The 23,945-nt window shown below is 38.1% G+C and overlaps 2 protein-coding genes across 3 annotated transcripts in view; one reads left to right on the forward strand and one right to left on the reverse strand.

Annotated features, from left to right (window-relative positions):
• The window catches only part of ANXA1 (annexin A1), an 897,109-nt gene that overhangs the window by 669,791 nt on the left and 203,373 nt on the right, over positions 1-23,945 (forward strand). The window lies entirely within an intron of this gene.
• The window catches only part of ALDH1A1 (aldehyde dehydrogenase 1 family member A1), a 185,590-nt gene that overhangs the window by 48,923 nt on the left and 112,722 nt on the right, over positions 1-23,945 (reverse strand). The window contains exon 2 of one of the 2 annotated variants that reach the window (XM_050760912.1): positions 9,907-9,986. The exons of the other annotated variant lie outside the window; for it this stretch is intronic. Within the exon in view, the coding sequence (XP_050616869.1) occupies positions 9,907-9,972 (66 nt within the window). The 5' untranslated portion in view covers positions 9,973-9,986. The remainder of the gene's footprint in view (positions 1-9,906; positions 9,987-23,945) is intronic. 2 annotated transcript variants of the gene reach the window in all.

Consider the following 23,945-nt stretch of genomic DNA (forward strand, 5'->3'; position numbering starts at 1 on the left):
CGAATTCTGCCTTCTCTCTGCCTAAAGATTGTATTACCGCCTTAGATTTTGTACCTCTAAACTAAGGGAACACAGATCTCATTCTGGCAGAGATCCAGAATTTCATAGTTCTACAATTTAATTTCATTAAAAATGAAATAAAACAGCATACAGAATCAATTACATTTTGCTAGGCCTGTGGTCGGACTTTCTAGTTCTCGCCCGAGTCCTCTTATCCTTAGGTCTGTGATAATCTGTGGTTTCAAGTTCTCAGTAACATGCTCTCAATGTATTATAGCTTATTTTACTCACTTTACATACTTTTTGGTAAAATAATTATTACAATGGGTATGTACCATCTAGTGCCATGATCAAAATTTACATCTAAGCTGTACATAAAACTGCCACTTCAGATTAAAGCCAGTGAATGTTTTGTAAATGAGCATTAATCTGAAGTAATAACACACGTTTATCTGGCAGCCCTCAGGCAACTGAAGAGATCAGCTGTAGAGGACCCCAAATTACCAGCGCTGTTTTGCATTATTCAGTTTTAACCTTTAAGACAGGAGGACACCGTGAGCCCAACTTGTGTATGAACTTGTGCTGACATTTATATAATCATGATTAGTAACTTTTGTTTTATCAGAAAAGTGTTTGTCCAATAATGAGCAAATACTTGAGACATAGTCTGGCAGTTATTGTCAAAAAATGAGAGATGAATTAGCCATGGCCTCTGTTCTCAGGGGCTTATAATGTAAGAGGAGAATGTATTCATATCAAGAGCAGCCAGTACAGAATTAAAGGCTGTGGAGCAAAATGGCCAAACCAGTGGTGTTGTCAATAAATGGTGTAGAGGGGCATAGGCTGGAAGAATGCTTCTTTGAAGGATGGGACTGGATTGGTGGAAAGAAGGAAAAAAAAAAAAAGAGTAAAGGGAGGGACAAATCTTTGGAGGTTTGTAATGCAGTAAACAGAGCAGCTCCCAACAGAATGGAGTTGCAGTGGACACAAGTCACAGATAAGGCCTGACATTGAAAATAAAGTCAATTTGTGGTAGATCCTGATCCCCAGAGAAAGAAGTTTAGGCTCTATTCTGGGTATAAAAAGGGAGAGAGACCAGATCAAATGGATGTTTAGGAATACTGATTTTAAAGTACCCCAAATGGATTTGAAGTAGACCAACCAGAGTCCCAGAAATTGGCCTTGAGAGTAATTTCATAATCCTATCATAAGCTCACAAGGTTTTGAAGGAGAGTGATGTAACAGTGCAGTCTACAAATTATGAATTATGCCATTCTCCCACAAACAGAGGCATTTCAGCATGAAAAGGGAACTTGGCATAGGTAATGTGATGACCTAGATTGTTAGAAGGCCAGGTATTGCCCAGCCTTTTTCTTCCCCTTAGCTACAGATAATTTATTCATAGGACCTACCTCAAATACCTTTTTTCTCTGTTTTAATTATAGGAGCTTTACATTTGGCATTTGCCTTCCAGCTAACTATGTGACCAAATGTTTTTGTATAATCCCTGTTCCTATAGTTATATTTAATGGTTAGATGGAGAAGTCTAGGCTAATGAATGTTTGTTATATTAACTATAAAATTTACATTAGACTTGTTGAAATGTTCTATAATGGTGGCAATCTTATTTTCCATTGGTTGTTTGCCTTTAGCCAGCTTAGAGGAAAAGAGATGATACTATAAAAGTAAAATATTCTTGGGTTCCATGTAACCATTATTAACTCATTTCCAATTATGAATTTTGGACTTAGGTTACTTTTGAATAATATATATGTAAAGTAGACTTCAACTTTCAGTTTGCAATGTTGACTGGAAATTATAAATGCCTATGCATACTCTTGGACTTCAAGTACTTTCTATATGGGGAAGCAATCAATAGAAATGTTGAGGCAACTCAGACATTGCTTTTTACACTTTAGATTTTAGATATGCCACATTTTAAGAAATGCATCATTTTACCTTTGATAAACAAGTAGCCATTTCCTGGATTCAATTGGTGTCCAAGAATTAGTCATAATTGTGGCAAAAAAAATTGCCTTTCCAGAGTAAAAGTTATTATGTCTTAATGTATCCTGTATAAAGCTACAGCTCTAAATAAATAAGCATTTTTCTCAAAATATTTCTGGCTTGGACAAAGTTAGATTTGACTCGTGGGCAAAATAAAGCCCTGTTTGCCTTATCTGCTGATGTGAGATTTTGGAGCCTGTGGGCTAAAGTGGAGGGCCCCTGACTCCTTGCAAAAGATACTCAGAGTGCCTTAAATTAATATTATCTCGGCAGGGCAGCAACTGGGCCAGCAGCTCTAGACTCTGTAAGGGAAGCCAACACTTTCTTGGTGGGAGAGAGATTTTAACAGATCACATTTTCGATGCACAAAGAAATTCTTTTAAGATTTTTCAGAGGAGAGGGAGGGTGATGATAGTCCCCATTTAATGTCATCCATGTGAATTTGCAAACCTGAGAGCTGAGTCACAGCACAGGGTGCACGGGTGGTGGTGTGAACCTGTGGAGAGTGGTGTGTGCTGTAAATGTGTCAACCTTTTCTCAGCTTAGGAACCTACCAAAGTACTAAAGACTGCTGGCAGTCAGGGAGAATGAGATCGGGGATGAATAATGAGGAGGAGAGACTGAACAAAAGTCAGGTGGAGTGTTAAACATTTAAAAGAATCAAAGCTAGATCTCTGGCAACTGCTTTGCACCCTAACCCCGAGGCAGGAAAGCAAAACATTGAGACTCAAAGTTAGAGAATGTAAAAGGAAATTAAGGAGGAAATAACAAAGGGGAGGAAAATTTTTAACTGCCGTCAAAGGAATGAAAACAAAATGAGAGAATGACCAAAACAAAAAATAGGAGAAATAAAATTTTCCTTTCATTTGTTTTAAATTATAGTCTGACTTTAGTAACATGAGTATATACTCTTTCTTCTTGTTGTTTGCAAAACCCCTTCAGCCTTTTCAATTGTGTCAGGGCAAGAGAAAAGATGACATGGCATTTGTTTTGAGCGACATCATCACTGTGTTCTACAGATGACAATACTTGTCAGCAACTTCTGTACATCATATACTTTCTGTTTCAAAGAGTTAAGATGTAGAAGCGACAGAAAGTTCTGCCCATTTTTAGCAGTATCAAGACCCAGTAATACAATTGCTTTCATGTAAGCCCTTTTTCTTCTAAAAGAATGCCAAATATAAAGCATAATTCAGTAGTTATTTGTATGCCTTTGACATCTAAAAAAGTATTGATAGAGCAGTGGAAATAGTGAGTGGAAATGGGACCTGGGTTGGGGCAGGGAAGAGTTCAGGCAAAGTTTTCAGAGATGTGAGATTTGTGCAAACTCTTCAGAGAACAAATTTCCATTAGCAATTCAAACATTACAGTCAATCAGGTAGAGATAATATCATAAAACCAAATACTAGCAACACTTCACATCCTTCTCAAGCAATACTTCTACATTTGTGGAAACTTTTGCTATATACATCTATACACACACACTCACCCAAAACACGTCAGCGTCAGGAAAACCAATATTACAGAAATTTACTTTTCTGATTTATTAGATTTTAAGTAAGGGTTTGTGAAGGAATCCTTGCTCAAATTCTTTTGAACATGGTTCTATATTGTCACTTACACTTGGTAAACATATAATGTATCCCTTGGCTATAGTTATAATAGTATCATGATAAATCAAACCAAACTGCACCCCAACCACCACCATCCCAAGCCAGATAATTGCTATTTTCAGATATCTCCATTTAATGTCTGTATTTCTGAGATTTATTTTATGCTGATTTGCAACATATCGTCCTATAGATTATCCAAGCCATTTCAGAGTCATTACCTTTACTTTGGGTTGGTCTTCAAATGAGTTATTTTTCATATTCTCTAAGAGTGTTTCCCTAATTCTGGCAAGTATGTAGTGACAAATTCAATAGGTTAAAGTCCCAGTTAAAAAGTTATATAAAGGGTTGTACTGAGAGTCCTTATGAAATGGGGACAATACCCTCTCTTAGGACATGTGTTCTTTACTTTAGAATTGTTCATTCCGTTTTCTTACAGTCAGGCAGGTGCCAGAAAACAGAACAACCGGCCAAGACAGCAGTCCTCAGAGATGAGCTAGGATACTGCATTCTAAATATTAGTAAATGATTATCTACCACCATTAAAATCAATGATTGGTTTTGTCAGTGGTTTGAGGCCATGATCCTGTTTCTGCTTAGCTCTGGCACTTTCTGAAAGGAAGGTTTCTGATGTGGCTGAGTGTGAGTTTCTGGGAGCAACTGGAAGCTCTATCCTGAAGTAACTGGAAGGTCATTGCTGCGTTGAAGTTATAAGGCTCACTCACTTAAAACTTTTAGACCCTTGCTATTGGTCAACAGACATTTTGGTAGCATCAGCAAAAGCTGAAAGACTGTTAAGAATACAGAATCTCAGACTTCAGCCCAGATCTATTCTTTCAATCAGAGTAAGGAACGAATGATAAAAATGCAGTGATAGGTGTGAAAGCAGTTGTTAGGGCTAATTGGGAAAGGGGGATAATACCCTCTTCTCCTAGGATATGTGTTATTTACTTCAGATTTCTTTCTTGATTAGGTTTTCTTGAGTGAGATTCTAGTACTATTGGTTTTGATATTTAAGGAAAAAAGGATATCATGTGAGAAAGCATCAGATCCAAGATAAAAAGATTCAGAATCCAGTTTATTCTGCTTTTGCATTTTAAGAGCTATGTGACCTTAAGTCAGTCAAGATCTCTGAGCTCAGGCTCCTCAGTTTTGAAATGGGACTCTGCTAACATCTTTCCTAGCTCTTCCCAGTGGTTAACGATGAGCCTCAAATGAGAAAAAGATATGAAATCAGTTTTGAACTGTGATAAGCAATATAAATATAACTTACATTGACAACAGAATGATATAATTCTAGGAGTCATCTTGGGAAAGAGAATCAGGGAAAGGACCAAGTAGTTAATAAGTGCCAGCCACGTTCCACAGATTACCTCACTGAATTCTCACAGCCACTTCCCAAGGTAGTCATTCTCCTTCCCAGTTCACAGAGGAACTGAAGCTCCAGGGGATGAGAAGCTTGGCCAAGGTCATATAATTAAATACATAGAACAGCTGGAAATTGAAGCCAGGTTTAGCTTGTTCTATCACTGCACCTTGCAGCCAATCAGCTATTTTTTCACCTGCTTCCAAGCCCAAAGCAAACAAAATATTGCTTCAGTTAGAAGGAAGTTAAAAACATTTCCCAAGTGAAAGCAGCATCACAGCACAATCAGCTTTGCCTTGAACATAAGTCCTTTCCTGTTTTAAGCACCTCTCAGTGATTTCCCTCAAAATCTGCCAGCCAATCTGGCCCCAGCCTGTATTTCAGTTTCATCTCATCCATTCTCTCCCTTATTCCCTTTACTCCAGCCAGATTAGCCTTTGGACAGTTCTTTGAGCATAACACGCTCTTGTCCTTAGGGTCTTTGTATGTGGTATGACCTCCAGATCTTTGTTCTTCCCGAGTCTTGGCCACCTTATTCTCTACATCCCTCAGGCTTACCTTTAAAGCACCTTTCTTAAAGACTCTCGTCCTAAAAAATCCTCATCAAAAGCTCTTCTCCTCATATTCTTTCAGCTTTCAGTTATTTTGCTTTAAACACTTATCATAATTTCTGATTAAAGCATTCTTATTTTCTGCCCCACACTATTCCACACACCTTCCAGGAATAGAAGCTCCATGAGACATGAACCATATTAGCTCTCTTAGATCATGAGAACTAGCATAGGGCACTCGTTCAAGGCCTTGTTAAATAAGAGGAAGGGAAATATGGTAGAAAAGAAAAGCAAAAGGGAGAAACAAGCAAAGGGGGCAAAGGAGGTATTTGGAAGTTCATGTAGCTGAATTTGTTTGTTGTAAGAATTTAAAGAGATAATCATGGGGGAAAAAAAGCACTTCAAATCATGCCTGGAACATATTATTCAATGATTCATAACTCTTCTCCATTGAAAATCTCTCTTTAACTCAGAAGGGTTAAGCAAACCAGCAATCTAGGAAAGCAATCTCCTACTCTAACCAAAAATGGATTCCATAGGAGTTGAAGAAATGTAGTTCACAGAGACATTTCACATCCACATCAAAGTCCTCTGCCTCATAGCCTCTCCCAGCCCAAACATCACATTTTCAATCAAAGCAGAAAACCTATTTTCTTCCAATTTTCCCTATTGTTCTCTTTTTCTAAGTTGGCTGCAAACTTTCTCCTGTTGGCCTGGGAGCAGCTGAACAGCAGCTGGAAAGGCCATGGTAATCAGCAATGGGCAAACGAAAGTCAGGATAAAGAAGGATACAAGAGGATTCTGGCAAGTCAGTGTCCCAGAGTAGTGGAATTGACCTTAGACAAGTCACTTGCTAGCGTGATAGCTCAAACTGCCAGCACTGGCAGTGTAGCTTTGTCACTTACTTGCTGTGTAACTTTAGTAAGTCACGTAGCTGCTCTGTTCCTCAGTTCCCTCAACTGTGAAACAGGAATAGTAACTTCCTCATAGGGTTATTATGAGGATTAAATAAAATCATTGTCAAGAACTTAAACAGTCATGGCAGAGTAAGCACAATAAATTTTACCTATAGTTATTTATTTTTTTTGTGTGTGTGTGTATGTATGTATGTATGTGTAAAATGTCATTAGCCGATAAAGATCTTTTGTAGCATGAACAAACTATGGTTTAATGAGTTAAGCTTACTAATTAAGTTAAACATTTTGGGGTTTGAATTCTGTCTGAGAATGCTTGTCTTCTTGAATTTCCTATTTCCTTTTTATTAAAAAAAAGAAAAAGGAAAAAAAAAAAGGTAAAACAACAGTATTGAGAAGGGAGAATGGCAAACAAAGTTACCAAATCCTGTAAGAGAAAATTTTTGATCCCTGAAATCTTGGAAAACCCTTGGAACTTCACTCTGATGCAATCTTTGTCAGATGGGACATGACTGTACGAAAAAGAGTGACAGAAAAGCTAGGAGAAGACATGAGGAATGCTTGTGGGAAACAGGTCTAGGAAAGGTTGGGTAAAAAAGAAAATTCTGGAAACACTGGAAAGGATTCAGAAAAATAGGACTAGGATCACTAACGTTAAATCATTTCCCATGTGCCAGGCATTATTTCAAGGGCTTTTTATGCATTAAGTTCATTTAATACTTTCATCCACCTTAGAAAATAGGTGCCTTTATCGTCCTCATTTTAAACATAAGAAAACCGAGGCAGAGAGAGGTAATGTAGCTTGCCCAATGACCACATAACTTTCAAAGGAGCTCTTCATTTAAAGGCTAAATACAATGGAAAATGTGGGGTTCATTTAGAGTTGGAAAGAGGAGTAATGAGGATAAGGATGGGATATGAGTTCATATTAGTGAATTTATAAGGATGGTTTTGGAGGTTTTAAATTCTGAAAGCTTTTGTATAATTTTAGAAAGCATTTCTTAAACTCTAATCTCTCTTTAATCTACCCCAACAAAGAAATAATCAGACTGTACTAGAAAAAAGTCATAAAAAGATATGCATCAATAAATTCTTTTGTTTGGGTGGAAAGCAGTCCGAAGCTTGAGAGCATGTAGCTTTTCTATCGTAGTTGTAATTTTTTTTTTTTTTTTTTGTTACTCAACCCTCTCTGTTCTCTCCAACTTGTCCTAACAACCAGTATACTTCTAGCTATAATAATAATAATAATAATAATAATAATAATAAAAAGGACAGAAAAATAACACAAGACTTTAGGGGCTGGTAATAGAAGATAATTCCTCAGACACTATAAACTCCTTGCTTACTTGGTTTGTAACCAGGGAACTTATTATAGTTAATAACCATCATTTTTTTTTTTAACTCCTCTTGCAAGTGCAAATTCAATCCAATTCTTCACTGGGACATAGTAAAAAAAATGCAAAGGCATTTGAAAAAGCTCACCCATTTAGATTTAATTACATACATAACTGGTGTCCTCCCAAGTGTGAAAATGCTATAACCAATAAATCAAACAATAAAATCCTATCTGAGCAGAACAGATTTATATAGAAGATGCATGAGAAATCAAAATTCACTGACTTGTTTGGGGTATTTTTACCCAGAAAAATTCTTAAACACAGAGCAAAACGACTGCTCTTTGAGTCTTGCCTTCTTTTGGACACTTAGGTCAGTCATTTTCCCTAGAGGGGAGTTGTTGCACAGTGACTTCGAAGTGAATAGGTTTCAATCTCAAAATCATCTCTCTGTGTTAGGGGATCATTAGGTCTGTGCTTGTATGTTAGATTTTGAGGACCATCTCATTTGTCTAGTACTGCTTCTTACATGCTTAGTTAATGACGACTAAGTGAAGCTTAATTCAGCAGGAAGGTTATTTACATTAAAGCTTCCTTGAAATACACACACAAGGAAGGCTTTGCAAACTTCTGCAAAGCCAAAGGAGTGGGGAGACAGGGGCATCCAGACTACTAAAATATCCTCCTAGGTAATATCATTAAAAAAACAAATCCCATTAATTATAGTAATAGAATAATCTAAGCATTGCCAACAATTTTGAGCTGCATGAAGTGTATTTTTAAATGTACGTACTTTCAATGGAAATTTCTTGTGACTGACAAACTTGGAATAAGAAAATGAGGGAGACTGGACTCTTGCAATCTTTTGGGCATACCTTTGCCAAATGTAAATTGTTTGAGGGTATGGATTTACTGCATTTTTCATGCCACCATTTGTAGTCAAATTAAATGGAAAAATCTTTCCCCTTTAATAAAACCTCGTGATAACAATACCTTAAAATACACTTCATAGCTGCTGGTCAACCATGTTAAAGGCACAATCTCATCTCTGCTGCTACTTTCCTGAGGAAAAGAGCCAATCAGCTGAGCAACTTCCTCATTCGTTGTGCTTTATGAAAATGAAAATGCAACAGACTTTAGGATTTCAAAGCCATCCATGGTTCCAAGTAAGGAAATAAATGTATACCAGCGGAGACTTTTACTTTATCATTAAATTAGAATGCCCTTTGTTTTTCTGTTGGCTCATTCAGACAGCAAAATGGCTCTCCCTTGAGTTGCAGGAGTTAATTTCTTACCATACTTTCTGCATCACACCGTAAAGATAACTTGAAGGAATTTTGGTTAGACTGTGTTTTATTCATTTGTTTGTTTTGGAGTTCTAGGATCTGACAGGAAAGCAGTGTGAAACACGCAAAGTTCAGAGTTACTCTCAGAACGACTCAAGCAGGATCCATTTCCTAGTTCCCCCCAGCTGCGGATTTTAAAGTCTGGATCTAGCTCCTGCTCTTGTTTCTCTAAATATTTATCAGTTAACAATTACACATCTGCTCCAATGGCAACAAACTTGGCCGAAGAAATAATGCTTTTCTCCCCTCCCCGCAATATGCAAAATAATGCAAGTCCATCTGAAGATTTTTGAACCCAATTATCAGACTTAAGTCCCCTTATTTTAACACTCATTTTATTAAACATACTGGAAAGTTATGCTATTTCAGTATGCTCTCTTTCTCTTTGTTTGCTTTCTATTGTTCCTACTCATTTGGTTCTTTCCAGTAAGCTTCTCTAGAGAGTATTTTGCTATCTTATCATACATGCCGGCTATAGTGAAGTTAATAGAACTGCTTAGTAAAGTCCTCTGAATCCTGGTATAAGAATCCTTTCACACAGAAGATAATTCCTTTCACTTGGAAATATTTTAAGAAATAAATTTATGAAAGATAGTCTGATATGATTTAGATCATATTTGATCAGGACACTAAACTGAGACCTGTATTTTGCATGCCTTTTATTTTTATATTTGCAAAGGGCTCTTTACATAAGTTTACTTAAATTGACCTTTAATGTTTTACATAAATGTAGTTTTTGCACACCCAAGTTAAAGCAGAAAATAGAAGTTTTACTCACCTTAGTATATTGAATCTTCAAATCGGTAGGTAGGACAGGTAAGTCTGGCTTGCCTGAGGATGACATTTCTGATTCGGCTCCTGGAACACAGGTGACTGGCTCAGCAATTTGGTTCTGATAGAGCACTTGGCTTTATTTGTTCCTTTTTTATCTGCACGGGCTAAAGTTTATTTGCATACTTGGATACGATTGGATGAACAAACTCAGAGCAAAAAAAAGAAAACGACACTACTTATTTGTAACACCTAGGGCAGGAAGCCTTTGACTTTAAACTTAAATCCTTAAGAAACCAGTGCTCCAGCATCGAAGTTGCACCTGGAGACAGTGCACTATTTGCAGATGAATTAATTTACAAAGCCAAAACCTGTGATTAAGTGTATGCAGCAGCTGCTCTGGCCACTAAGGCCAGTTATTATTTTTTTGACTTTTCATGCTTTTTAATGCTACTATGTAACTTTCTGTTCTCTGACAGACTTGGAAACAGAGAATTTGAGGATTGAATAGAGTCTAAAAGGGCACTTGCTCTCAGTAGAAGCTGGTGAGGAGAGAACCCTGGCCAGGTGTCTTCAGGACAAGGCTTTCAGGAAATCAGTCCATCTCCCAGAAAATCGGGGGTGCTGTCTGGGGAAGAAAGGCCCTTTATCTACACCCTACCCTAAGTTAGTTTTAAAATATCCTAACAGTCACGTGTATTTTCAGTGCTGGGTAAGTCGACCTACTGTGATCTCAGAAGCCCTAAATTATCTTTATTTTCTATATGCGAACAGAAAAGCCAGCAGGACTTTTAGGGAATTCAGAACACACTGTCACACACAATCACAGTTAGAAATATGGCAATATCATCTATTAAAACTCATTTAAAATGAAAGTAATCCTGGTTTTGGAAGTTGTCTGTATTTATCAAGAGGCAGTGTACAAAGACTAAATTTAAGCAGGGCTTCCAAACAATTCAAGTTCTTAAATTAATGTTTAGCTGAAGGACAATTTTTTAAACAGCGTTACTCCCATTTTAAGTACAATACTTTATTGTATTGTAGCTCTAGCAAACGTTACAATAGGAACAAGATAAAATACTTTGGATGCTCTGATTATGAGGAATTAACCAATTTTTTTTTCCTAGTGAAACTTGCCAATTCCCCTGAATATGGGACTTACATAGGGAAACTAACAATTTCTGAATTGTTTACCCAAATCACATGCAACACTTGTTTCCGTTTCTACCCTCATTTCATATCCCCATTTTAGAGACATAGAGAGGGTGAGTAGCTTAGTTATGCTCACAGATCTATTAGTGCAGAACCAGAATTTCATTTCAGGCCAGTCTGACTTCCAAACCTGGGCTCTTATTTCTGTTTATTATTTCTGCCCTCTTCTCCACAAGAGAACTCCTACATGGGTTCAAGCATCAACTGCCTTGGTTTTCTCAGTGAATAGTCACCCTTACAGGCATTTAAACATAACTTTGTATTCATCTAAGACAAGGGTTTGCAAACTTTTTCTGTAAATATTTTCAGCCTCTGGGCTGGATGGTTTCTGATATAATTTACTTGACTCTGCTTAAAAGAAACTCTAGATGATAGGTAAATTAATGGGTGTAGTTGTTTTCCTGTAGAACTTTATTTAAAAAGATGGGAGGCAGGCCAGATTTGGTGCATGGGCCAACTCCCTAGATTCTAAGGCAATATCATTCCCAATGCCTTTGACTCCCCCGTGTCTCATGCTTGAAGACCAGATAGAAACTTCTGTGTTCTTTCAACATTTCTCTTTCTATTTCTTTCTTTTTGGAAAGTCTAATTGTTTTCTCTCTCAAAAATGTGTTTTCAGTTAAATGCACAATTACACAACAGCTGTTACATAACTTGAGCGTGGCGCTCTGGCCATGCCCAAACAGCTGTGTTTTGCTGCTTTCTTCTCCCAGAGTCACAGTTGTTTGTGGATTCAAATACTGGTTTATTTGATGTCCAGGCGATGAAAGCTTAAGGCTTCATAACATAGTTGGCTTGTCATTTCACTTCTTATATGATCATTCTCAATTGTATTTTATTGGATAATTATGTAAGAACAGTCCCTTTATACCAGGCATTCCTGAATGTAGGCAAAAGGAGTTGCTTTGGAGACAGGTTACCACACCTGCCCATTTAATTTCAGCAAATATTTACTAAGTATCATTTACGCATCCATAATTCTTCAGCCCTAACTTCACTTAAGCAGATCTTTTCTGCCTAGAAACCACAGGGCCTGAGACCTCTATTTTTGAGGTAAGCATTATCCTGCCCTGAGAGCTTATTTTGTAGAACAGCATATTTCTGGGAATGGCTGCATATAAGGAAAAGATTTCATCAGACTACTATCGCTTACAGAGGAAATAATGGCTTTTGTGAGAACCTAGGGACCAAGGTTGCACATTTTAGGACTGGACCCAGGATTGTACAATTTTATGGTATGCCAGGACTATGCAGCAGAGGAGGAGCTGGTCCTTTAACTTGAGAGTGATCGACAAAGGATGTTTAATCTTCTTTTTCCTCCTTATGAACAAACTAAATCACACACACACACACAGTCATGCACGCACATACAGAGAGAGAAGCAAGAAACGTAAGAGGAAAGTTTATTCATCTCTTGAATTTGACTTCTCCAGCCATTTGTGAAAGCTTTCATGATACCAAGAAACATATAGATTATGACTTCAACCATTCTTGAAACTACTCTTTCATTTTACAACAAACATCTCCAGAACTCCGTCCAATCCTTAGTTCCTGAAAAGATAAAAGGAACCTAATCTGCCACCCAGTACTTAAAAAAAAATGTTGAAAAAAGTCATATGATGAATTAAAAATAGCTTCTGCAATGGACTGAATGTTTTCTGTTCAGTCACAATGCACATGTTGAAATCCTAACCCCCAATGTGATGGTATGAGATGGAGCCTTTGGGAGGTGTATTAGTCCATTCCCATGCTACTAATAAAGACATACCTGAGACTAGGTAACTTATAAAGGAAAGAGGTTTAATTGACTCACAGTTCAGCATGGCTGCGAAGGCCTTAGGAAACTTACAATCATGGTGGAAGGGGAAGCAAACACATCCTTCTTCACATGGTGGCAGCAAGGAGAAGTGCTCAGCAAAAGGGGGAAACCCCCCATATCAAACCATCAGATCTCATGAGAATTCATTTATTATCATGAGAACAGGATGAGGGTAACCCCCTCCATGATTAAATTACCTCTCACTGGATCCCTCCCATGACATGTGGGGATTATGGGAACTACAATTCAAGGTGAGATTTGGGTGGGGACACAGAGCCAAACCATATTAGGAGGTAATGAGGTTATGAGGGTAGGACCCTCATGAATGGGATCAGTGCTTTCATAAAAGGGACTCCAGAGAGATCTCTTGCTTTTTCTGCCATGTGAGGATGCAATGAGACATTGGCAGTCTGTAACCCAGAAGAGAGCTCTCACCAGAACTCAACTATGTTGGCACCTTAATTTCAGACTTCAAGCTTCCAGAACTGTAAGAAATCAATGCCCATTGCTTATATGCCACTCAGTCTATGCCATTTTTGTTATAGCAGCCTCAATCAACTAAGACAGCTTCTTTTCATATTTCCTGATTTCAAGATCCTGGAACCATTCATTGAAGGTGAACCTCTCCTACTCCAGTTACATGACCACTCCTCTAACTATTCTCTGTTGCCTTAGCATGTCTGCATGTGTCTGCCTGTTGGTAAACCTAGCAAGAAATCTATCCCTATGCTTTTGATTACTACATTTTTATCAGATACCACATTGCTCTTATGCTTATTTGAGCTTTAATAATTTGGGAAAAGTGGATCTTGTATGTAGTGAGAGAGTCTGTACTTAGTTGGCAAGTTGATGTTAAAAAATGGAAGTGGAAGGTAGAATTCAAGTATACAAACATACGTATTTGTTGGCTAATTCCTGTTCACATGCCATTCTTCTCCAATTAGAAAAATTTCTTCACCTCTGATTTCTCCTGCTCCTTACATATCCTTTCATTGTTCTTCTCTTTGGCTTGTGTTATTGAGATAGGATAGACGACCCTCTTATCTGGTCTAACCAGGACACTAACTGATTAGTAAGGTCACTAAAAGAAACAGTACATTAAAGCCTCTGTAAGATAATTATTTGAGTTTAAATAGGTTTTTGCTAAACCTTATGGGTTGAGGCCATTTCTTGGAACTGGATTTGCTGCTTGGAATTTGAAATAATCTTGCATAAATAGTGCTCATAGTGTTTTGTCTACAGTTTCCAGTTTGTTTCCTTAATGTGTAGAAAGAAAGACATGAAAGACATCAATGAGTCAAACAAAATGTAGACTACTTTGAGATTTCTACAATTTTTTCTCTTTTTTTTTTTTAACAATTCTTATGCAGATTATCCAACCATGTGTTTAGAAATTTGATGATATTGTTTGTAATGTATTCAGTTTAGTTTTCATATAAATAACTTTTCTTACCACTCCTGCCCTGGCAATGAATCAATATTTGAAGTAAGATGCTTTGCTGCTGACTCTGAAGCTGTTGAAGGGGACCAGAAGACAAAGAATTAAAGAATAAAGCTCTATAAACTGGAAAACAGAAGACAATGAATTCTTTCCTAGAATCTCTGGAGCGAGCCTGACATATCCACTCCTTTGATATTGGCCAGTGAAACTGATTTCAGATCTCTGCCTTCTAAAAGTGTTGTTTTAAACCATCAAGTTTATAATTGTTAAAGCAGCCATTGGAAACTAGTGCACTAATCAATAAAAGTTCAAGTTCATAGATGTCAAAATGTATATGTTGTCATTGACCATGCACCAGTCATTCTTCGTGTCATTCAGGTTTATTGTTACTATCTAAATATTCTCATTTAAATAAAGGTAAGCTTTCTATCTGTACCTTACAATGAAAAACTCATCAGGTGTTTTATATATTTTATATGTATACACACACACACAGACACACACACACACACACACACACACACACACACAGAGTAAAGATGGGAAAGACGTTTATTTGGCTCATGTTTCTATGGGCTGTACAAGCATGGCACCAGCATCTGTTCAGCTCCTGGTGAAGCCTCAGGAAGCTTTTACTCATGGCAGAAAGCAAAGGGGGAGCATATATGTCACATGAGAGACACGGAGCAAGAGAGAGGGGGAAACTGTCAGGCTCTTACATAACCAGCTATCCTATAAATTTATTACCATGGGGAGGGCACCAAGTCATTCACGAGGGATCCATCTGCATGACACAAACACCTCCCACTGGGTCCCACCTTCAGCACTGGAGGTCACGTTTCAACATAAGATTTGTAGCGGAAAAACATCCAAACTATGTTACTTTGCCCCAGGTCCCCCAAATCTTATGTTCTTCTCACATGGCAAAATACATCATTCTTTTCCAATAGTCCTCCAAAATCCTAGCTTGTTGCAGCATCAACTCAAAAGTTCAAAGTCTCAAGTCTCATCTGAGACTCAAGGCAAACTCCTTTTACCTGTGAGTCTATAAAATAAAAAACAAGTTATTTACTTCCAATATACAATGATAGTGCAGGCACTTGGTAAACATTCCCATTCCAAAAGGGAGAAATTGGCCAAAAGAAAGGGGCAACAGGACCCACACAAGTTCAAAATCCATCAGGGTAGTCATTAAACCTTAAAGCTCCAACTTAATCCTTGACTCCATGTTCTGCATTCTGGTGTGAGGAATGTGGTCCTGAGGCCTCTGGTAGTCCTGTCCCCGTGGCTTTGCTGAGCACAACCCACATGGCTGTTCGCAAGGGCTGGAGGTGAATGCCTGCAGCATTTCCAGGCTCAGAGTACAGGCTGCCGGTGGCGCTCCCAGTCTGGGCCTGGAGGGCAGTGGCCCCATTCCCACAGCTCCACTAGGCAATGCCTTGGTGAGGACTCTGTGTTTGGGGCTCTAACCTCACACTTCCACTTAGCACTGCTCTAGTAGAAGTCCTCTGTGGCACTCTGCCCCTGCAGCAGGTTCCTGCCTGGGCACCAGTCTGAATACCTGCAGACTGCACATGACATGGAAGCTGCCAAGCCTTATGACTTTCATCCTCTGAAGCAGTGGCCAGAGCAGCGTCTATGGCCTTTTGAGCTAAGGCTAGAGCCAGAGACCTGGTATGGGGAGCAATGTCCCAAGGCTGTGCAGGGCAGCAGGGCTCTGAATCTGACCCCGAGAACCACTCTTCCTTCCTAAGCCTCTGGGTCAGTGATGGGAGGGCTTTGAAATGGCTTTGAGGCCTTTCTCTCATTGTCTTGAATATCAGCACCTGGCTCCCTTTTAGTTAAGCAAATCTTTCTAGCAAGTGGTTGTTCCTCCATTTGGTGGATTCGTCTCCCGAAAATGCTCTTTCCTTCTCTACCACATGTGCAGGCTGAAAATTTTCTGAATTTTTACACTCTGCTTTGCTTTTAATTTTAAGTTAAGACTTTAAGTTTTTCCTTTGCTCCCAAATCTGATCACACGTTGTTAGAAGCAGCCATGCCACATCTTAAGTGCTTTGCTGCTTAGAAATGTTTCCTGCCAGATTCTAAGTCATTACACTTAAGTTTAAACTTCTATAAATCCCTAGGGCATGGACACAATGCAGCCAGGTTCTTTGCTAGGGCATAACAAAGGTAACCTTTGCTCCAGTTTCCAATAAATTCCTTATTTCCGTCTGAGACCTCATCAGCTTGGTCTTCACTGTCCCTATTTCTATCACCATTTTGGTCACAATCACTTAACCAGTTTCCAAGAAGTTCCAAACTTTCTCTTGTCTTTCTGTCCTCTTCTGAGTACCCCCTCCTCAACAAATTCTTCGAATTTCCTCCTGTTACCCAGTTCCAAAGCTGCTCACATTTGTAAGTATCTTTATAGAAATGCCTCACTCCTTGGTACCAATTTTTGATGTTAATCCATTTTATGTTGCTATAAAGAAATACCTGAGGCTAGATAAACTAAATACACTTTTTTAAAGAGGTTTATTTGGCTGACAATTCTGCAGGCTGTACAAGCATGGCACCAGCATCTGCTCTGCTTCTGTTGAAGTCTCGGAAAGGTTTTACTCATGGCAGAAGGCAAAGAGGGAGCAAATATGTTATATGGTGAGAGAGGGAGAAAGAGATATGTCTTAAAACCCTTCCAGTTTTGGTTGCATTATAAATATTTATTACACTGTAAAAGTATTATGCAGTAAGTAATGATTTCTCTGAAAGCTATTGCTTTTTAAAGTAATTATTGTATTTGGAGAATACAAAACTTTTGGTTTGCATTTGCTTGCTTGAATTTGTTTTCACATTTTAGAGTTATACATACATATCCAGATCTATAACCACAATCCAAATTTATCTTCCAGGCCCTGGCTTTACATTTCAACTGCTTGTCAGATAACTAAGCTAAATGCCACACCTCATCATGTAGCTGGGTTTGCAAACCTCAGAGCCTGCATATTTGTTTTATGTGGACTGTGCAATGCTGTACAAATTAGAAACATTTAAAACCCCAGATTTTAACTTCTTCAACTGTCAGAAGACCTGCAGAATAGTTTTAGCCTGTCTGCTACCCATTAAAATCACCTGGGGAATTCAAAACAAACAAAAAATAAAAGATTCTGATTCTGTAAGAACAGTTTGAGCCCAGGTGTGTTTAAAGTGCCTTAGGTAATTCTAATGTGTGGTCAGCTGTCAGAACCATTGAGGCAGCTCTGGGTTCCATTTCCTCATAGTGGAACCATGAAGCTGAGTAGTAAAGGTTTCCAAAGTTGGAGCAACATCTACATCCACTGGAAACCTTTTAGAAATGCAGTGTCTGACCCCATCTTAGACCTACTGAATCAGAAACTCTGGGGTGGGGCCCAGCAATTTGTGGTGGAACAAACCCTCCAGGTGATTCTGATTCATGGTCAAGTTTGAGAATGACTGCACTCCAACATAGACCTCGATCTATCTCTGTTATTTATTCTAGTCTACTTTCACTTAGATTACTACCTAGTCCTTTATTTTATATTTTAAGGCCACTAAAGGAACTCATTATCATTTTTGCAAACATAATCTTTTTCTTGAACTTCCTGTCTCTGATTAGAACAAAACAACACCAACCAAACTTCAGGCTTTGGCAGTTTCTTAACTTTTTTTTTTTCTGTTAAAATATTAATCTTATTTAATGAAACAAATTAACACTTTCAACTTCCCAGTGTCCTTATATTTTAGATTTAGATTTTAAAGAGCATATAGCTGGACTGTTTTAATCCAATCTGTCTTTATGTAATGTTTATGTTTAATATGCATTTAATGTGTATATATTTACTCCTTTCTTTATATCTATTGTAATAGATATAAATTTGTGCTTTCTTTTTGTCTTTAGATCAGTTAGGATTAAATTTGGCTGCCTCTGATGGAAAACCCAAAATAAATATTCAAGATGGAAATGGATTCTTCTCTCACATAAACAGATTGTAAGTAGGTTGTCTATGGCTGCCATGGTGTCAGAATGGAAAGACAGAAGCTGCTTCCAGTTCACTGCTCTAACATCCCTATGGTATGGCTCTTTACCTCCTGATAAGAGAAGACTGCTAGAACTCCAACTATTACATTTAAATTCCAGGATTCAGAGGAAAGTGACAAAGGTCTAGGGGTTCATCTACATTTTGAGGAGGTTTCCCTGAAGCTTGGAGCTCATTGACCTTAGCTTATTCTCATATCCTAATACCTACCCATAAGGGTAAATAAAGATTGTAAACTTTCTCTAGGTAGCCTGGTTCATGGTTAAAAATCAGTGCTTGTAAGGGCTAATATCCAGAATTTACAAAGAACTTAAATTTACAAGAACAACCCCATCAAAAAGTGGGCGAAGAATATGAACAGACACTTCTCCAAAGAAGACATTTATGTGGCCAAGAAACATATGAAAGAAAGCTCATCATCACTGGTCATTAGAGGAATGCAAATCAAAACCACAATGAGATACCATCTCATGCCAGTTAGAACGGGGATCATTAAAAAGTCAGGAAACAACAGATGCTGGAGAGGATGTGGAGAAACAGGAACACTTTTACACTGTTGGTGGGAGTGTAAATTAGTTCAACCATTGTGGAAGACAGTGTGGCGATTCCTCAAGGATCTAGAACCAGAAATGTCATTTGACCCAGCAATCTCATTACTGAGTATATACCCAAAGGATTATAAATCATTCTACTATAAGGACATATTCATACATATGTTTATTGCAGCACTATTCACAATAGCAAAGACTTGGAACCAATCCAAATGCCCATCAATGATAGATTAGATAAAGAAAATGTGGCACATATACACCGTGGAATACTATGCATCCATAAAAAAGGATGAGTTCATGTCCTTTGCAGGGACAGGGATGAAGCTGGAAACCATCATTCTCAGCACACTAACACAGGAACAGAAAACCAGACACCGCATGTTCTCACTCATAAGTGGGAGATGAACAATGAGAACACACGGACACAGGGAGGGGGAACATCACACATTAGGGGCTATTAGGGGGTAGGAGGGCTAGGGGAGGGATAGCATTAGGAGAAATACCTAATGTAGATTATGGATTGATGGGTGCAGCAAACCACCATGGCATGTGTATACCTATATAACAAACCTGCACATTCTACACATGCATCCCAGAACTTAAAGTATACATATAAAAAAGAATTCAGTGCTTGTTTTATTAAAAATGGGGAGAATGACTATTGCAGAGGTAACTAGCAGTTTCTGCCCCATACTCTTCTTCTTGCCTATCTTCTGTTTTACTGATTATAATTTTTTTATTTCTGGCCAGGCGTGGTGGCTCATGCCTGTAATCCCAGCACTTTGGGAGGCCGAGGTGGGCAGATCACTTGAGGTCTGGGGTTTGAGACCAGACTGGCCAACATGGTGAAACTCCATCTCTATTAAAAATACAAAAGTTAGCCAGACGTGGGGGCACATGCCTGTAGTCCCAACTACTCAGGAGGCTGAGGCAGGAGAATCACTTGAACCTGGGAGGCAGAGGTTGCAGTGAGCTGAGATTGTGCCACTGCACTCCAGCCTGGGCGACAGAGGGAGACTCCATCTCAAATAAAAATAATATTAACAATAATAGTAATTTATTTATTCCTACTTTTTCACTTTTGTTCTTTTTGGGAAGAAATGCTTTTTGTAACCTAAAAATTGTAACAAACTTGCATGTAAATTTAATTGCCATTTTTTTCTTTTTTTTTTTTTTTTTTGACGGAGTCTTGCTCTGTCACCCAGGCTGGAGTGCAGTGGACGGATCTCAGCTCACTGCAAGCTCCGCCTCCCGGGTTTACGCCATTCTCCTGCCTCAGCCTCCCGAGTAGCTGGGACTACAGGCGCCTGCCACCTCGCCCGGCTAGTTTTTTGTATTTTTAGTAGAGACGGGGTTTCACCGTGTTAGCCAGGATGGTCTCGATCTCCTGACCTCGTGATCCGCCCGCCTCGGCCTCCCAAAGTGCTGAGATTACAGGCTTGAGCCACCGCGCCCGGCCACCACCGCGCCCGGCCGCCATTTTTTTCTTACAAAGAATTCAGGGATTTTTGAACACTCTCATTGTCCTATTCTACATGTTATAGTTATCTGTTATAAATTTTTGTTCCACCTTGATTTATAGCACCCCAATGAGTCATAATTATATGATTATTATTTTATTCACTCAATTCCTATTTTACTTTACTTGTTTATTAAATTTTCTTCACCTATTATTCATTATTTAATCTCAGTATTTCCTTCTTGGTTTTATTTCACTCTTTGGGAATCTGTAGAGGTTCACATTCTTGACCAGTCTTGTCAGGAGATTGTGAACTTTTTTTTTTTTTTTTTGAGACAGAGTCTCGCTCTGTTGCCAGGCTGGAGTGCAGTGGCTGGATCTCAGCTCACTGCAAGCTCTGCCTTCCGGGTTCAAGCGATTCTTTTGCCTCAGCCTCCCAAGTAGCTGGGCCTACAGGCACATGCCACAACACCCAGGTAATTTTTGTATTTTTAGTAGAGATGTGGTTTCACCATGTTGGCCGGGATGGTCTCCATCTTCTGACCTTGAGATCCGCCTGCCTCGGCCTCCCAAAGTTTCTGGGATTACTGGCCTAGTTTTTCAAAGAATTTTGGGCTTTGTTGATCCTTTCTACTATATGTTTGTTTGTTTTTATTAATTTCTGTTCTTATTGTTTCCTTCATTCTATTTTCTTTACGTTATTTTGACATTCCTTCTCTAACTTCTTGATACTTAGATAATATAATTTTCCAGCTTTTCTTTTTTCTTCATTTAAAGCCCTAAATTTCCCCCTAAGCATTCCTTAGCAGCATCCATAAATTTCTGTATAGCATTTTCTCTTTTACTCAATTCAAAGTACTTTTTAACTCCCATTATGATCTTTTCCTTGATTCATGGGTTATTTTGATGTGCACTTTAAAATTTCTCTATTGGTTAGTAACAAACAACCTCAAAATCTTTGTGGCTTACAAGAGTAAGGCTGCTTTTTATGTGCTTACAAGTTTAGAATAAATAAATAAATACAACACAAATGTGACATATACATTCCATTTGTTTCTTCTTTAATTTTTCACAATCTTTTTTTTTCGGTATTTTTTATATTTAGTATAAGTGATAAACTTGACTTGGATCTTTCTAAGCTTTTCCAGACTTACTGAGGTATACTTGACAAATAAAAATTGTATATATTAAAGGTATACAGCTTTATAATTTGATATATTTATACATTGTAAAATGATTACTAGTACAAACTATCACATCAATCATCTCTCATAGTTATGATTACAATTCCTTGTTGTATTAGTTTGGAATTATATGTTATCTTTACTTTTTTTTGTGGTTATTCTAGAAATTGCATGTATTTTTTAATTTATCAAAGACTAAAATTAATTAGTACTTTTACTCTTTTCCTCAGCAAATCCAAACACAATAGAACATTTTAAATTCTATTTACATCTCTCCCAACATATATCATTGCAACATCATTGTTGCTGGGTATTTACTTAAATGTTTGAATATATATTAATATTACTGGATGTTCTTTTTTTTTTTTTTTTGAGATGGAGTCTCGCTCTGTCACCCATCTATTTTTTACTCTAGATTTATTTCACCTTTTTTTGGGGTGAGAACACTTTAAATCCACTCTCAGCAGATTTCAAGTATGCAGTACAGTATTATCAACTATATTCACCATGCCGTACATTAGATTTCCAGAACTTATTCATCCATATAACTGAATATCCATACCCTTTGACCAACATATCCTCACGGCCCCCACTTCCCGCACCTGGTAACCAACACTTTTCTCTTTGCTTTTATGAGTTCCACTTTTTTAGATTCTGCATGTAAGTCAGGTCATGCATGTCGTTCTGTGTCTGTCTTATTTTACTTAGTGCAATGTCTTCGAGATTCATTTATGTTATTGCAAATGGCAGGATTTCCTTCCTCTTAAAGGCTGAATAATATTCTACTGTATATGCATCCCACATTGTGTTATTCATTCTTCTATCCATGGATACTTAGGTTGTTTCCATAATTGGATCTTGTGAATAATGCTGCCGTAAATATGAGGGTGCAGATATCTCTTAATGATACTGATTTTAATTCCTTTGGATAAATAGTAAGTCCTCACTTAATGTCATTGATAGGTTCTTGAAACAGCAATTTTAGGAGGAATAGCATGTAACCAAACCCATTTTACCATAGACAAATTGATATAAAAAAGAGTTAAATGCCTATAGCATGTTTCTGGTCACAAAAACATCACCAAACTTCTGAGTAAGGACCAAAACACTTCTAATATTAAACATTGAAATAAATGTGAGTTATACATACATTTAAGAAAGATTAGTACAAACAAGATGATTATTTACCTGCTGATTCCATTTCAGGGTTGTGGGTCGCCAAGCCTATCAAGCAGCTCAGCACACCGGGTGGTAACTAATGTTGACCAGGGTGCCATCCCATTGCAGGGCAAACTCACACAAACACACCTATACTCTTGCAGGCTGGGACCACGTAGGCGTGCCTGTTCACCTAACCTAACATGCACCGATGTGGGATGTGAGAAGAAACCAGAGCGCCCAGAGAAAGCCCACACAGACATGGGGAGAATCTGCAAACTCCTCACAGACAGTGGTCCCAGCTGGAAATCGATTTTTTTTCCCCCAGCAATGTTATAATGAAAAGATGTTTAACAAAGCAATGTTATTGGAGGACCTGCTCTATACCTAGAAGTGAGATTGCTGGATTATATACTAACTCTTAGTAACATTTTGTGGTTTTTACTGTGCATGTCTTGTACCTGATCTTTTGTCACATCTATTCCTAAGTATTTCAGTTTCCTATGCTCTTGTAAATGACATTTTAAATTTCAATCTTCTATAGTTTGTTGCTAGTCTGTAAAATGCAATTGATTTTTGTATATCGATCTTATATCCTGAAACCTTGCCAAACCCACTTGTTACTCTTATTATCTTTTGTTTTCCTGGTAGATTTATTTAGATTTTCTACATACATAAACAAGTCATCTGCAAATAAAGACTATTTTACTTCTTCCTTTTCAATCCACGCCCCATTTCATTTATTTTTCTTGCCGGATCATGTTGTATAGAATATGCAGTAAAATGTTAAATAGAAGTAGTGAGAGGCAAATGTCCATCTTCTTTCTCATCATGGGACAATGTCTTAAATCTTCATTATAATGTTAGCTGTTGATCCGTCTTAGAGACCCTTTACCAGGTAGAAAATGTTCCTACTCTTAGTTTGCTGAGAGTTCTTTCATTTAAATCAGGAATGGATGGTGAATTTGCCAAATGCTTTTCCTTCATATATAGAGACAATCAAATGGTGAATTGTACTGACTGCTTTTTTTTTTTTTTTTTTGATGGAGTCTTCCTCTGTTGCCCAGGCTAGAGTACAGTAGCCTGATCTCTGCTCACTGCAGCCTCCACTTCCCAGGTTCAAGCAATTCTCCTGCCTCAGCCACCTGAGTAGCTGGGATTACAGGTGCCCACCACTGTATC

The sequence above is a fragment of the Macaca thibetana genome, chromosome 15 (genome assembly GCF_024542745.1).
Source record: "Macaca thibetana thibetana isolate TM-01 chromosome 15, ASM2454274v1, whole genome shotgun sequence".
Classification (NCBI taxonomy): domain Eukaryota; kingdom Metazoa; phylum Chordata; class Mammalia; order Primates; family Cercopithecidae; genus Macaca; species Macaca thibetana.